Consider the following 14,944-nt stretch of genomic DNA (forward strand, 5'->3'; position numbering starts at 1 on the left):
TCTATTGCACTCATGTCCTACCATTGTGTAAACAGAATGCCGCACTAGATGGACCCTGATACAGCATGGCTCTTCTTACGTTCTTAAAACCTCCACTAACCTGATCACTGAGACACAGTAACATAAGCAGGGTTATACGGTTTAAGTGAGAGGCTGAATTCTGTAACCGGTAAGATCTCATACACATATATGTATATATTTATTTGATACCATTTTTCTTGTTCGGCTGAGTAACAAAGAATTATATAGGACACTAACATATTACTCTGACCACTTAAAAAAAAAGAACAGGAGAGTTAGTTCTGAGGGTGCAATCCTATGCATGTTTAGACAGAAATAAGTCCTACAACTCCCAGCACAGCCAGCCATCCTGTTTGGGGAATACTGGAAGTCATAGGATTGCAACCTTGATAGACTGAGAACTTACCAGTTTAATTTTAACTACCCTGAGTAGTTAAGATACACACTTCAGTTATACATACTTTGAATAGTTTACATACATACTTCGTATGGCTTTAACCAGCTGGTTATGAAATACAGTATCTTTCTTGTACAGGTGAGATGCCTCTTGTAATAAATGTAAGGAGTAACTGCGGTAGAGGTTCAGCTTGAAGCCAGCATTCCAGTTTGATCTATGAACAGCCATCCCTGCAGTCTAGTACACAACGAAGTGGTTATGTCCTTTCAGCCTCGATATACAGTACTGCCTGACTTTGTGTAAATTTAATAAATGTTGCTGCTATTGTGCTACAGCATATTTGGCACTTTTTGGCTATTGAGCATCTTTTCACTATTTATTGCCTATAAGAGGTACACTGAGCATTGTGCATCTTTTCACTATTCATTGCCTATAAGAGGCACACTGATTATTATCAGAAAATAACCACCTATCACACCAGCAGTAATACAGGACTTAGATTGCCCTTTGTTTTTCTTATTTTTTCTCAGTACCTGCCACTAGAACAGAGGTTGCTTCTATCTCATCCAGTTCTCTTAATAGCTTTTAACTATAGATAGTTCCAGGTTTCTGAGAAAGTGAGATCCTAGACCCTTGCAAATATCTGCATTTAATCCCATGCCATAGGAGAGTGTTCTTTTTAAAGTAAATTCTATGGTGTAAGAGCACCCTTTCATTTGGCTTGGTTTTTGGGCCATTTAACAATTTAACAATAGCAGTCACAGGATAAGAAAATAGACATCTTACTTACATTCTTAAGAATACCTGTTAACATGCTGGCTGTGGTGTGTTTTTAAAAAGACATGTCGTTGTACTTGTTTAATTGAAGATTTTATTTAAATGTAAAGAGACTGCTTTCTAAATCTATAGAAAAACATGCGTTACCAGTTTTAGTAAAAATGCACACTGGGCAACTGAACAATATTAAAACTAGGTCCCCTGGGAAGTTTTTTATAGCGGAGATGTGAGTTGAGTTCCAATTTCTACTGCTGCTTTTCCAATTCTTCGGCTTTTAGCTGTTGGTTATACCTGTCAGAAAGAGAGATGACTAGTTATTACCACCATTCAGAAGGTCATCAGCACCTCCCACAGAATACAAAAGCTATTCAATCTAAACCAGGAGTTTAGATGCATCTTCTAGCTGTTCCAGCATTTACAACTTCCATGTAAAATTAAAGGAAGAGTGTAAGTGGGTGGTTTGTAGGGAAAACTACAGCTGATCTGCATTGTTTTTTTAATTTGCTTGTAGTGCAATCCAGGTGTTGACTTTGCATGACTAAGTCCCCTCTATCAATGCACTCTGGTGAAGTCAAGATGAATGAAACTCCTAACTGTCTTAGGTGCAATCCTATACATCTTTAGAGTAAAAAAAAAAAGTTTGGCAGCTACTAACATACCCCAGGCCATGCTGACTGGGGAATGCTGAGAATTGTAGTGTTTTTTTCTGTCTAAAAGTTCTGTGTAGGATGTTTTTCTGCACCCTAAAAATGTGATCTAGAAACCAGAGGGATGGTCACAGTGCACAAAAGCCAGCCTTTCTATTATGGTAGGTCCTTAAAAGGAGTAAGAAACTTAATCTCCATGAAAGAAGCATATGAAGACTTCGTTCCGAAACACCAACCAGGAAACCTTACCTCTTTTGTTCCATGCCCATCAGGGGTGGGGTGGGGGGAGCAGGACTATTTTTTAATTAAAAAACCCCCTTACATTTGGGCAGGAGTGCTCCTGTGCTCTTTTATGATAAAAAAATAAACAAAATGGCGGGTGCGACATCCTTCGTCCTCCCAGGATGTCACACGCCGCATGTAGACAGAGGGCGACAATCCCGGAAGTAGTTAAGTCTGGGATCGCCCCCTCTGGCCCTCTACACGAATAGGTGTAGACATGCCCTTAGTCTTACAATGTGGGAGCAACTGGAACAGGAGGAGGAACAGATCCTAGAATAAGCTATAATTGAAATTCTTAACTGTTTTCAATACCTACCTCCATATACGGTACAGCTGAGAGCCACCAGCACAGCCAACAAAGAAGTTAACAGTGAACAGGCCCCAGTTTTTAGGAATAATAACTAGAGAATATCTTGACCAAATAAGGCCTGTTGGATTATAAAGAAAGTAAGAAGATTAAGAAAGTAACACCAAATAGATTTAATACTTCAAGGACAGCATTGATTGTAGTATTGATTAGGAACCACAAGTTGCATTTAAACATGTTAAGATACTTATCTAAAATTTATATTACAAGGATCTACAAGTGTTCTAATCAGGAGATTGGACCTGCAAATGCAAGCAAAGCTTTTGTCCTAATGGGGAGGAAAATGCATCATGTTCTTGAGATCTGCCACCTGGCAATGCATAGGGCTTTTGGCTCACACTATAACTAGTGCAAGATCAAAAAGGAGGGAGCAGAAGTTTGAAACTCACATTCTGCAGCCTAGAAGTCTAGCTAGCCAAATACTACCATAACTGACTAGCAAAAGAGCCGGGCTGCTTGGGAAGTCCTGGCCCAAAATGTCTGAGTCTCTCTGAATAATTAACAGTAAAGCAATAGTGTATGTAAACTTTAGTATGGCACCTCTATTCAGCAAACCACAGATGGCAACGGCATTAATTTTCAAAATGCAGTTTAGCAACATGGTTTATGGACTCAGCTCAAAACAGTTTTGATTTTGCTTTACTCTCATTGTGACTTTTTGTCTAGACTAATGCCCCACTGTATCAAACAAATCCATTTTTAGATTTGATTTCCTGTTAGACAGGAAAGCAAAGTTAGTAATTATACATACATTTCCAAAGTTGTATGTTTACAACAGCAAACATATGGCTTGAAAAATCTTTTCAAAAATGAAATACTATGTTCACACCATTCGATTCTGTGTGTTTTTTAAGTTGAAGATTAACATTTAAACCAAAAGCTAGTTAACTGAAAGCGAGACTATACATACCTGTAGCCGTTAGCACAGCAGATTGAGATGTGCTGAGTTTTTCTGCTGGCCTTGTCATATCAGCCATTCCAGCACATACCAAACCCTGTAAAAGGGAAGAAGCAGCCTACTTTAGTGTTATGCTATAGCAGTCACTTCAGTTTCCACTGGGAATCCAGGTGTCATTGTCTCTGCATTTCAATTTGAACCAGTGTTAACTCCATGCATACAATCCAGATAGCTAGAATGATTAGTTACGGCCATATTACATGTTCCAGGGCACTTTGAGAAGAAAGGTTAGAATAAGAAACAAAAGACTATAGACAGGTAATAGCCACCCCAGACCTTTGACACTAACCCTGTGCTGTGGCTTATGCTACTATAATGCAAGTAGTGGCTTGTAGCACTGCAGGCTGGAACAGCAACAAATCTTATTTTCAGAATGCTTCAAAGCTCAGTGTGACTGGAGGTAAGGTCTTGTCCTTCTCCTGTGCTACACTTGCTAAATAAAAAAGTTATGATTAATTGAGGAGGGCATTTGGAGATGCCTGCCGTTCTTTACCTGCTAACAATTTAAACAGGATAGATGAAGATGAGTTGCTTATCATTCAGATGTTCCATAACCATAGGGATTGTAAAACAAGAGTTCTGCCAGTATTAACTTATAAAGTGTAGAGAAATTCGTGTGTGTGTGTGTGTGTGTGTGTGTGTGTGTGTGTGTAAATTCCAGGCCTCCAAGCTAAGAGATCTTTAAGTCAGTTTAACTTTAGGCAGAAGTTATTTTCTGAAAGGCTTGGGGCTTGCTAGGTAAGGTTTCCTCAAGTGTTCAATAGATTTACATCTTATGAGTTCAACAGTTTTTCATGTTATGAGTTAAAGTCAAAGTTCATATTTTAAACTCAGAGTTTATTATTTATTAAAATGTTTTACCTTGCCTCAAAAGATTCAAGGTGGCTATCATCATAATAGCAACACTCAAATGAAGATATGGCCTATCCATATACCTACACAAGGTTGCTCACTCATGTAAATCTTGTTAGTGATTTCATATTGGAATAATAGTAGTAGTAACAATAATAACAACAACAACAATAACAACAACAACAACAATAACAACAACAACAACAACAACAACAACAACAATAATAATAATAATTTGTTACCCGCCTCTCCCTCCAGATCAAGGTGGGGTACAACACAAATGCAAATACCATAAAATACATATAATTGATTAAAACATTTAAAACTAATAAAACTTATAACTGGGCTACAGGCTACAACATTAGCACTACATACAATTTCTGCTGGCCCACCAGGTCAACTTACCCATTTCATAACAGGTGCCCAGAAAAACACTGTCTTGGGACCTGCAAAAGAAGATTTTCTTTGGTCACATAAAGCTGCTAAATCAACAAATTACACATACTAGACCTACAAGATAAAAGTGAAATAAAGATGTGCTTAAATTGCTCTGTAAACTGTTGTATTACAGCTTGCACAAAGCCACTACATTACTGTGCATGTTACCAAAACAGAAGCAGTCTTCGTGCACTAGCCAGATATGTTTAAAAAGCAAAGAGGTAAAGGGAATAGTTACACATGCTTTGCAGTGCAGCACAGGTCATAGGCTGTAAAAGGATTTTATTACTTTTATTGCATCCAAATCTCTGAAAAGAGGAACTGGGTTTATGACAATCAAGTCACCTTTCCCAAAGTGGGAGGTCAAAAAAGCAGATTACCATTCCCCCTATGTTCAGAAATATCTCCTCCCTTAGCACTGCGGCATTTGTCCTGAGCTATAGACAACTGGGGTGGGAGAGAAAATGAGACTAGGCAGCACTTCTCTGCCAGGAGCGACTTTGGTCCCTATCATTGGTCAGGCAAGGAAAAGGTGAAATCCAGTGTCGTGTGAACAGACTTGTGCTTGCGCAACAGAACCTCCCCCCTCCGCCACATTGCAGATTTTGGGGGAGCAAGGTGGCTCCACAGGGGAGGGGAATTCATTCCACTGGCAGATGCCATTCCATTAGCAGACAGATACAACTGGATACCACCTAAATGTTTCAGGCCCTAGTACCCAATTGCAGTGAAATATCTAAAATAGATTGATATATCTGCTTTCTCCTCACTAGACAGCAGTTTTTGCAATCACCTGATGGTTCATTTTATTCTTTAAGTGCAACAGTAAGCCTTATATAGTACTCTTCAAAGCACTTCATTTGGAATCTAATATATTATGCTTCCTGTCTTCTGGTTTTGGACATGTCCAAACCGCTCTCATAACTTCATTTTTATTTTAATAGCACTTGGAGAATTTGATCATAAACTATTCAAGTTACAGATCAAACAGGGGATGAACTTACTATAAGAGGGTAATGTTACAAACGCTTAGAGGTGTAATTAAAAGGAACCCAGGCACCACATGGTTTTCACTATTCTATGGAAGTCATGGCAGATTCCTATATTTTCAGAGGCCACTCTTCTCCCGAGATTGACCCAAGATACTATTTTGTAATACAAGGGGACCCTTTCAAGGATGGTTGAGGTTCTATAAGGGTTGGTGCCACTTAACGGTCAAATTCTTAGTTAAGTGTCTTCTAAGGGTAGGTAAGCTGTCCCTCTCCAGAGGTTTTGGACTACAGCTCCCATAAATCCCACCCAGCATGACCAATGGTCAGGGATTATGGGAACTGGAGTACAAAACAACTGGACGGCACCAGGTTGCCAACCTTTGGTTGGATGTGTTTCACAAGTGCAGATTGCCAAACAGAACAGAAACCAAGATCACCAATTGCTAAATACATTGCAAAATAACTTTTACAGCTGCAACTATAAGGTGGAGTCATCATTCTTCCCTCCAGGGGAGATATCGCACTGTGGGAAGTACCAGAATAGTCCCGTAAAATGTTAGATTTATTGGAGGAGCACTGAGTTTTTTTCTTTTTACATTAATATACAATAGCTTATCTGAAGGTAATTTTATATAATATAGTATTTCAGTTAATCTAGTTAATTTTATAACTACAGAAATGATAGGAGTCTACATCCAGAGTTGCAATAATAGAGATGCTAGAACTTAAAGGAATGCATTTAAAAATTTAAGTTATACCACACATCAGATACACGAAAATGACCAAATGAAATGTTACACAATAACAATTTTACATTGTTTGATGATGGCAGCTGATGTGTTGAAAGGCAGATTCTTCATCAATAGGTATTGTATGCTTTAGGGCACAATCCTGTCCAGATGCCCATCAGCTTCCAAACTCAGAGGCTATGCAGAGTGGGAGGAGCGTGAATGCAATTGTCGCTTCCACACTTCTCCCACTCTGCATTTTTGCTAGATGGGCATTTTTGCCTGTCTAGGGAAAGGGCATAAGTCATCCCCTCTTCCCCGTCATGCCACCTTTCCAAGGTCGCCTTTGCTAGCTAGAAGCACCCAGTGTGGTTCTCTCTGTGCCAGCTGCGAGAGGGGAACAGGAGCTCAGATTCCTAGGGATGCTGTCTAAGGGCTACAGGGTTACTGTCCCCATGTATTTACTGCGACTTTTAAGCAGTGTGATTTTTAGGAACTCTTTATTTCCTGTTCTATTAACAAAGTCCTATAAGGACTATATTTTTCTTTATTCTTGTGAAGTGCTCAATTTTAAATATTTGACAATCATCTTGTACATTAAAATTAAAGTTTGGTACTTTAGCTTTAGTGGATTATGTCCCTAACACAAATACTTCAAAAACTTTTCAATTGTAATGAAAAAGCTTTCAATTTAAGTGCAAGCAGTAGGGTTGTGAGAGGAAGTTTGAGTGAACGTTGTTTGCCATCTTCAGAAATGTGATAAAATGTAAGAAAAAGTTTTAACTGCTATATAGAAATTATAGATATGCAATTGTGGATTCAACAAGTTAGGCATGTCAGGCTTGACCAGACTTTGGGCTTGTGGACCCCACTTTTTTTTTCTTTAGAACCCTGAGGTTCTAAAGAAAAACACTGTTCCACCAAAACAGAGCCAGATACAAAAGTAGCTCAAGAATGTGGACATAGAATTGAGGAACAAGGTACCGCAGAGCAGATGTTTAAGCAGAAAATTTGATTTCAGTACCAAAACTGGAATACGCACACTAATTCTTTCACACACACAAATCCACTCGTATCTTCCCCCAGTGTTCTTGATTTCAGATGGGAAGAGAGCTTTTTGTTATTGCTATTGTTATTGCTATTGTTAAACCATCAGGCGCTGGAAAGCCTTGCCAGGAGATCCTGATCTAACTTCTTTACATCCTATCTTCAACCATTAAAGGATAACTCTAGAAATAGTATTAGAAGCCTAATTCTTTCAACATATACATGCTGTAAATTAAACATTTCTTGCAAGACGGGTTCAGTTAGCGTTGATGCCACTGAGAAATTTTAAATAGCTTTCTATTCAGAGTAGCTACACAAAGAACAAATAGAAAGTACTAAAACATGCCTTTCTGTTGCCAACACTAACTTTCTATTGCATAGTAACAGTCACAAGTTGGCCCCTTCTCAGAACTTTTCACATCCTGAAGAGTGTTAAGAAATGACTAGAATAAGAACTAAAGTTATTTTCAGAGTGCTTCACAAACCAGAAGTAAGTGGATTTGCCTCAGATATTGCAGCTCGTTTTCTAGGGGAAATGTCACTTATCAAATTAGGCCATCAAATTGACCTGTGTGTATGTATTGAACAGTGTGTGTGTATTTCATTTGGCATGGATTTTAACAACATGCCTAAACCTAAACAGCAACTAAGACTGGGATGTTCAGTTCAATTGGTATGAAAGTTTATTCAAAAACCCATCCTTCACAACTTTGTTCAAACCTTTCCTTCCCAGGCTAGCCAACCTTTGTCAACAATTCATACAACATTGCTCATTAGAATGGATCTTTTCTACTGTGAACAACTAACTGATATTGCCGCAACTCATTTTTTACCCTAGAAAGTGAAGGAGATGTTGTGTGAGAGAGGAAATTTGGAATACTGGAGCCTTTATTTCTGATACTGGTATTTTGGGCCCCACCTGCTTTTGGCTCCACCCATCACTGGAATATGGTCCTTGAGAGCTTCTCCAAAATTGGATTCAGCCCACGTGCTGAAAGGAGTTCAACACCCTTGCTTTATTATCTATCCCACACTGTTCATAATGTTGCAAATATATTATCTCAGTGATCGTCAGAAAAACAAGCTAAGCTAGGTCAGCATTATAGCCATAGTATAACAGGGTAGTCTGAAGAGGAGAGCAAATAGTTTGCCTAGGCTACCAACAGAATTCAGAGTAAGCTTAAAATCAGATAGGTCCTGACCATGCTCAAGTCATGGGGTGTATACTACTAGTACTACACAATTATGTAGATTTAAAATTAGGGTCCCAACTTCCATTTAAAAAAATGAGAATGACACATTCTGCACCAGTTGTCAAATAATTCAGCATCTGTATTCATATTGCTGTTGTTTACATTTTGAGGGCACTGGTTTTGTTTATTCCTTGTGTAAGGGCCTTTCATAAGAAGCGTTTCTGCCACCAGATGATTTTCAATTCACCTTTCTTGTTCCACTACACTCATCTGTTTAACAAGCATAATACTTTGCTACATTTAACAAGCCTCCCAATAAAAGAATGTTTCTTCAAGGTAGCAGAGGACAGGGGCAAGTTATTATATTCTGCACAAAGAATAAACACTCACAGTTTACTCTTACACTCACATTATTAAGCAATGAAGGTCTTAAAGCACAGATACAACTAGTTCTTGCAACAGCAACCAGTAAGTATTATGACAAGCAATTTGTACATCAAATCCCAGTTTGCTCCAAAGAGACTATCAAAGGTAGACATTTTACTCCTGGTTTTTTTCTTTATATAGTCCAGCTATGAGAGGCCTCATACTGGAAAGATACTGAAACTAAGAAAGTATATTGGAGAGAAACCGAAGTTTGGAATGGCTTCATAGCTGCATACTGGAGAGACACTGAAGCTAAGAAAGCCAGTTTCAGATAAAAGATAGCAGTTTGTTTTAGAAGGGATTATAGTTGAAGATAACAGATTACTAATAGTTTCCCTTTTTCCCGGTGAGTAAATCCAAAGGAAGATTATGTTTGACAAATGCAGTAAGTACATAAGATTCATATGGATGAGACCAAATGCCTTTCTAGTCCAGAATTCTGTTCGTACCGTAGCCAACTAGATGTCTCTGGGAAGACTGCAACAGGACAGAAGCAGAAAAGCACCTCCTGCTCGTGTTCCCCAACAACTAGCATTGAAAGTCTTACTTCATCTAACAATATATATTTACATGAAGGCATTAAGATATTGGCATGTTTACTTTACGTTCCTCTCCAAATGATCCTCACTATGACCCCAAGCTTCCTTTCCTGGGGAGTCACTGCTATCTCAGACCTTATAAGTAAATATGTGAAGTTAGGATTTTTTGGGACCCAACATGCATCACTTTACACTTGCTTACATTGAATTGCATGTGCTATTTTGAAGTGTATTCTCCTAGTTTGGAGAGATACTTTCAGAGCTCTTCATTGATAGTTGTCTATCCTGCTTCTGCTCCCTATCTTTCTAGGGCCAGCAATGTTGCTGTGAGGCAAGCACTGGGACCACCTCTGAATTTTTGTTGGCCATGGGCAACGAGCCTGCGGTGGACCTTTCCTAGACAAGCATCTTTCTGAAAAAATAGTGCAATCTGACTAAGCAGCAGCCCTTCACAAGAAAGTATTCTTAAAAAGAGAAAAGAGCTACATGTTTGACCCAGGCCACCTAAGAATACCCACTCTAGGTTGGCCAGCTGCAGTGGAGGATAGGCATCCTCTATCTTTAATATCAGTGAAGAAGGAATTTCAACAGGTGCATCTTGTCAGTTCCTCTTTTCCTGCATGACAATATCCATTTCTATCTGGTCAGTCTAATTCTCTCCCCATCTCTATTGATAAAGATAAAATGTTCTATTTTGCCAGAAGCATCTGGGTCAGTAAAGAAGACAAACAAAATTTCAGTTTTTATACACCTTTATAAATTCCCTGAAAATAATAAAACCAAAGGAATAGGGAGGAGCACAGAAGAGCTGGGTAATATCTTCGGGGACATGCATGTCAGCCCTCGGGGGCTGTGTAAGCAGGTTGAGAAACCTAATGGGATTACAGCTCTTTCCCCCATCCACACCCTTTAACTCAGGAGTGGGGGACCTCTTTCAGCCAGAGGGGCAAATTCAGCTTCAGAGAAGCTCTCAGGGGTCATATTTCAGTGGTGGGTGGCTCCAAAAGCAAAAATACCAGGATATTGTAGTTTAAGGTGCTTATTGCCAGTAATTAAGTCTTACAAGAGGCAATTCAAAGTTCAAAGTGGGGAAGGAATGCCTTGGAGGAATTCTTGAGAAGTGGTTCTGAGACATTTATTTTACCATCTCTCAAACACTAGGACTTTGACCTGGAGATTTGCGATCTTATTATATATTTGTTGTCCCATTCTTTTGCCAAGGCCTAGATGGCTCTTCCCCATCCCCATTTTATTCTCACACAACCAGGTGAGGGAAATTAAAGTGAGAGATGAGAGCAGGCCCAAGGTCACCCAACCTGCTTCTCAGTTGAATGGGGATTCGAAGCCCAGTCTCCCCACTCCTGCTCTAACGCTGTAACCACTACAACGCACTGTCTCCCTTTACAAGCATGACAGGTGCTGGGAGAGAGGGGGCAATGACCAATGCAACAAAGGCGCAGGTTTTCCACTGCTATTGCAATGTGACGTGACAACCTGCACTTGACAGAATGCCCTCTTGTAGGTAGCTATTAATTGAACAGCGGCCCTTCCGCCTTTACTGGGGATTCTAGTCATTCTTTTCACGCATATGCACGTTCACACAGACACACCACGGGTTACGCCTGGCTAGCAGGCATGAGACCTTTGCACCACCTCCCTCCCTTCAATACCTGCCGCGTGGTTGTACAAAGGGCGCAGCCGGGCCGGCAACATGAGCTCGATCCGGTCTAAGAAACGGTGGTAGGAGGCACGGAACCCCGCGGCGGCGGCCATCCTTGTTGCGTTGGCGACAGCGGCTAATCCAGCAACGTCCCTGCTCGACCTGCCGTCCTTCTCTCTCACACACAGCCTGAGCAGAACAAGCTCAACCCCTCCCCACGCGCACAAACAGGTGGTAGGATGAGCCCGCTTTGCCCCTTTTTGATTTGCTCACTGAAGGATTAAGGGCGGGGCTTAACAGCTGTCCTTCGCACTATTGGAGGACTATCCCTACGGCCACTACCGGCTCATCATCCGGCGTTGATGACATTTCGGTCAATTTGGCGTCGGTTTTTTATGACGCTTGGGCGCTAATCGATGACGATTCAAACAATTCTTTCTTATTACGGAGAATGTGTTCACGAAATAAACACGTCCGCCTTGCTCCTTGTTTCCACGTTTCCACGACAGAGACCGCACAGCTTGTTTTGAACCGTTGGTCATGGGCCTTACCGTTGCTTTTCAATTCGCCTTTAGGCAGTCAGTGTACGGAAGGCGTGAGGGAAGAAAGAGGCTGTCAAATTCAAAGGGTGTTATTGATGACTGCTTGTGCGCAGAAGGCTATAAGCAAGGGGCAACTGTTACACAGGGCCACTTCTGTGACCGTGAGGGCGAGAAGGGTCGTGTGAATTCTCGCGATATTACCAATGAGCCGCTCCATGGATGTAGGAGGAGCGGCGGCGGCAAGAGGAGGAGGAACTTCAGCCGCTGTGATGTTGTTGAGCGGCGGCGGTTACGCGCGCGCAAGGCGCGCACGCGGGTCTCCATGGTGAAGACGGGGGAGGGGGTGGCCTCAGTAAGTGGCAGCGACTGATGTCGCTGGAAGCGGCGGCGAGGAGCGTGATCCCTCCTGGCCAGCGCGCGGTGCCATGTCCCGGGGCTACTGCACCCACCTCCTGTGGGATGTGAGGAAGCGGAGTTTGGGGCTGGAGGACCCCGGCCTACTGCGGAGACGATACCTCGGTGAGGAAAGAGAAGGGCCGGAGGGCGGGGTCTGAGGCGCAGGGCAAAACGGAGGTGGTCGTCGTGTGTTGCCCCTCCCCCCACCCACCGCGCTCTGCGCTCCGAGGCTGGAGACGGTCCTCCTGGCAGCGCTGAGGGGCTGAAGCGGGGCGGAGGAGGGTGGGCCGAGCTCTGTGGCGGGGCTTGGTGAGTGTTCCCGTGACCGCGAGACCCCTCCTCAGCGCCACGCTGCGGGTTTGGGGGGTTGAACACGGTGCCAGGAGGAAGGCGGCCGTTCAACTATGGTGGTCGGGTGAAGGCTGCTGAGCAACCACGACCCAAGCCATTCCCCTCCGTCTCTCCCCCCCCCAAGTAGACCAAGTTTTTGCGGAGAAGGAAACGGCGGCCCTTTCCTTTTAAAAACCGCAACAACTCGAAACGTTCAGAAGACCATATAATATTAAACGTGCAGTTTTCTTCACGACGCGTTGAAATTTTCCTAAAATAGTTGCGGTTGGAGGGGTCTTTTTCTTCCCCTCCCTTCAGCAAATTGTTGCATTTGAGCCATGGGTCAGTTTTGGTTGCTGAGTTCAGTTGAACCAAATAGTAGGTGTGTGTGTGTCTGTGTGTTTTCAAGACGCCTGTGTAAGAAATCGTAAAGGGAAACAGAACCAGGCTTAGCGTCCTAGCTTGCCATTGCTGAGCTAAACAGGCTCAAGATGGACTTAACTTTTGAAGGCGTCATGAGGCGGTCGCTCTCATAGACTGAAGAATTTCCCCCCCTCTCCCCTGCCGAATGAAGAATGTAATATAAGGTTTTATGGTATTATTTGTTATCTCTTGAATGCCATTTTTGGTGGAATGGCAGGATATAAATTTATTAAATTTACATCTAAATGTTTTGTTACAGTAATAATGAAAAAAGTACAGTTGAACACAGTTCTCTTATGCTAGAGTTGCTTCAGATTTGTGTTAAGTAGACATTCCTTTGCAAATAGGCATTTTAACAGATTTTGACTCTGTTCTAGAATTTCCTGCAATGTTCTTAAAGAGAAGCACTTATTAATATGCTAATACAGTATAAACTTTTGATTTTTTTTAGTCACTTTGATTGACAGATGTGTTAAAACATACGATGTATTGACTTGTTTATGTATTGAAGGGATTGACCTTTTCCCCAAAGAACATCAAATGCTAGAGATAATAATTGCCAGGGCTAGATCAATTTTGTAGGCCAGACTTTGTTGATGTTTTCAGCTAAAACAGCCTTCTCCAACCTGGTGCTCTCCAGATGGTTTGACTGTATTTCCCATCAGCTCTAGCTATCATGGCCAGTGGTCTGGGATGACGGGAATTGTGGTTCAAGACAACTGGAGAGGACCAGGTTGGAAAAGGCTGAGTTAAATTTTAAAGACTCTATGAAGAAAGTAGCTAAACCAATAACCACTCTTTTCCCACCCCACTTTCCCGTAGTGTTAGTTATCTTTGTGAAAAGAAGTGATTGAAAATGTTAGCTTCTCTCTTTAAAGAGGAGTGGTTGTGAACCTCTGGTGTCCCTGACAAATGCAGGTGAATGAACCATAATTTACTATTGGATGAGTTAACTAAAATGAACACCATTCTTAAACAAGTAGATGTTTGACAGAACTTTCATTAAGTTGTGCCTATTTATAGGTAAAAGTGGCTTGTGTGAGGAGTATGTTTGGTATTTTTGAAGGAAAAATAACTACATTAATTTTGTTTTGTTTTTTTTAAAAACTAATTATGAATTAAATAAGCAACCATTCTAGCCTGAAATTATCTATGTTGTTAATATTTTCTATAACATTTACCAGCAAAGGTGCCTTTAGTGGTGGGTGGTACTCATTACAAGACATTGTTAAGACTATCAGGAAATTAGCTGGTTCAAAATACAGTTGCAGGACTTCTAACTGGAACCAGCCGGTGAAACATATTCTATCAGTTCTTCAACATTTTTACTGGTTATTGGTTTGCTTTCCAGTGCCATTCAAACTGCTGATAGCTTTAAAGTTTGGTACCAGAGCATCTATGCCTGCCTCTGGTCCAACCTTCCCATGTATTAAATTAGTATATACTAGTATATACTAATATACTAGTATATACTAATGATAATATACTAATGTATATTATCATTATCATTAGTATATTAGTATATACTAATGATAATCTTAGCATGTCCTACCTTCTGAAATGAGGCAGATGGTAACTGGGGAGAGGACGTTCTCAGTTGTGGTGCCTGCCTATAGAATTCTCTCCTTAGGGTGGTTCACTTAGCGCTACTCCAATATCCTTTTGACACAAGGTGAAAGACCTTTTAATTTCCCAATACTTTTAATTCTTCTTTTTGGCTTTTAATTTTTAACTCAATTTTAATTCTTATTTGTTTAGGCTCAACACGCTTGTTACACGTGTAGAATCAAGTGCACCCAGCCACATAGTATACAAGTGCAAGCTTTGTGTGAACAATGCAATTTTTTAAATGTTCAAATGGTGATCACCCTGTAATTGCACACTATGGCTTCCATGTTGACTTTTGCTGGATAAAATCGGTGTGCAGAT

General features: G+C 41.0%; 2 protein-coding genes across 5 annotated transcripts in view; one reads left to right on the forward strand and one right to left on the reverse strand.

Annotated features, from left to right (window-relative positions):
• Nucleotides 1-1,266: 1,266 nt before the first annotated feature.
• Nucleotides 1,267-11,527, reverse strand: MPC2 (mitochondrial pyruvate carrier 2). The gene is made up of 5 exons (XM_063126805.1): nt 11,335-11,527; nt 4,707-4,747; nt 3,402-3,486; nt 2,441-2,552; nt 1,267-1,486 (listed from the first exon to the last, which is right to left on the reverse strand). The coding sequence occupies exons 1-5, from the start codon at nt 11,435-11,437 to the stop codon at nt 1,441-1,443; spliced, it is 387 nt and encodes a 128-aa protein (XP_062982875.1). The 5' UTR covers nt 11,438-11,527; the 3' UTR covers nt 1,267-1,440.
• A 642-nt stretch (nt 11,528-12,169) lies between these two features.
• Nucleotides 12,170-14,944, forward strand: part of DCAF6 (DDB1 and CUL4 associated factor 6) — a 50,938-nt gene continuing 48,163 nt past the window's right edge. For 2 of the 4 annotated variants that reach the window (XM_063126807.1, XM_063126812.1), the window contains exon 1: nt 12,170-12,385. In XM_063126807.1, coding sequence (XP_062982877.1) covers nt 12,292-12,385 — 94 coding nt within the window. In that variant the 5' untranslated portion in view covers nt 12,170-12,291. The remainder of the gene's footprint in view (nt 12,386-14,944) is intronic. The other 2 variants (XM_063126806.1, XM_063126808.1) reach the window with 1 other exon arrangement.

Source organism: Elgaria multicarinata, chromosome 5 (assembly GCF_023053635.1).
Source record: "Elgaria multicarinata webbii isolate HBS135686 ecotype San Diego chromosome 5, rElgMul1.1.pri, whole genome shotgun sequence".
Lineage (NCBI taxonomy): Eukaryota > Metazoa > Chordata > Lepidosauria > Squamata > Anguidae > Elgaria > Elgaria multicarinata.

Coding starts and splice junctions, on each gene's coding strand:
- MPC2 (XM_063126805.1), bottom strand. CDS start 11,437: ATGGCCGCCGCCGCGGGGTTCCGTGCCTCCTACCACCGTTTCTTAGAC. Junction 4,748..11,334: donor TTTGTACAACCACGCGGCAG/GTATTGAAGGGA, acceptor CTTCTTTTGCAG/GTCCCAAGACAGTGTTTTTC. Junction 1,487..2,440: donor CAGCTGTACCGTATATGGAG/GTAGGTATTGAA, acceptor TCTTTCTGACAG/GTATAACCAACAGCTAAAAG.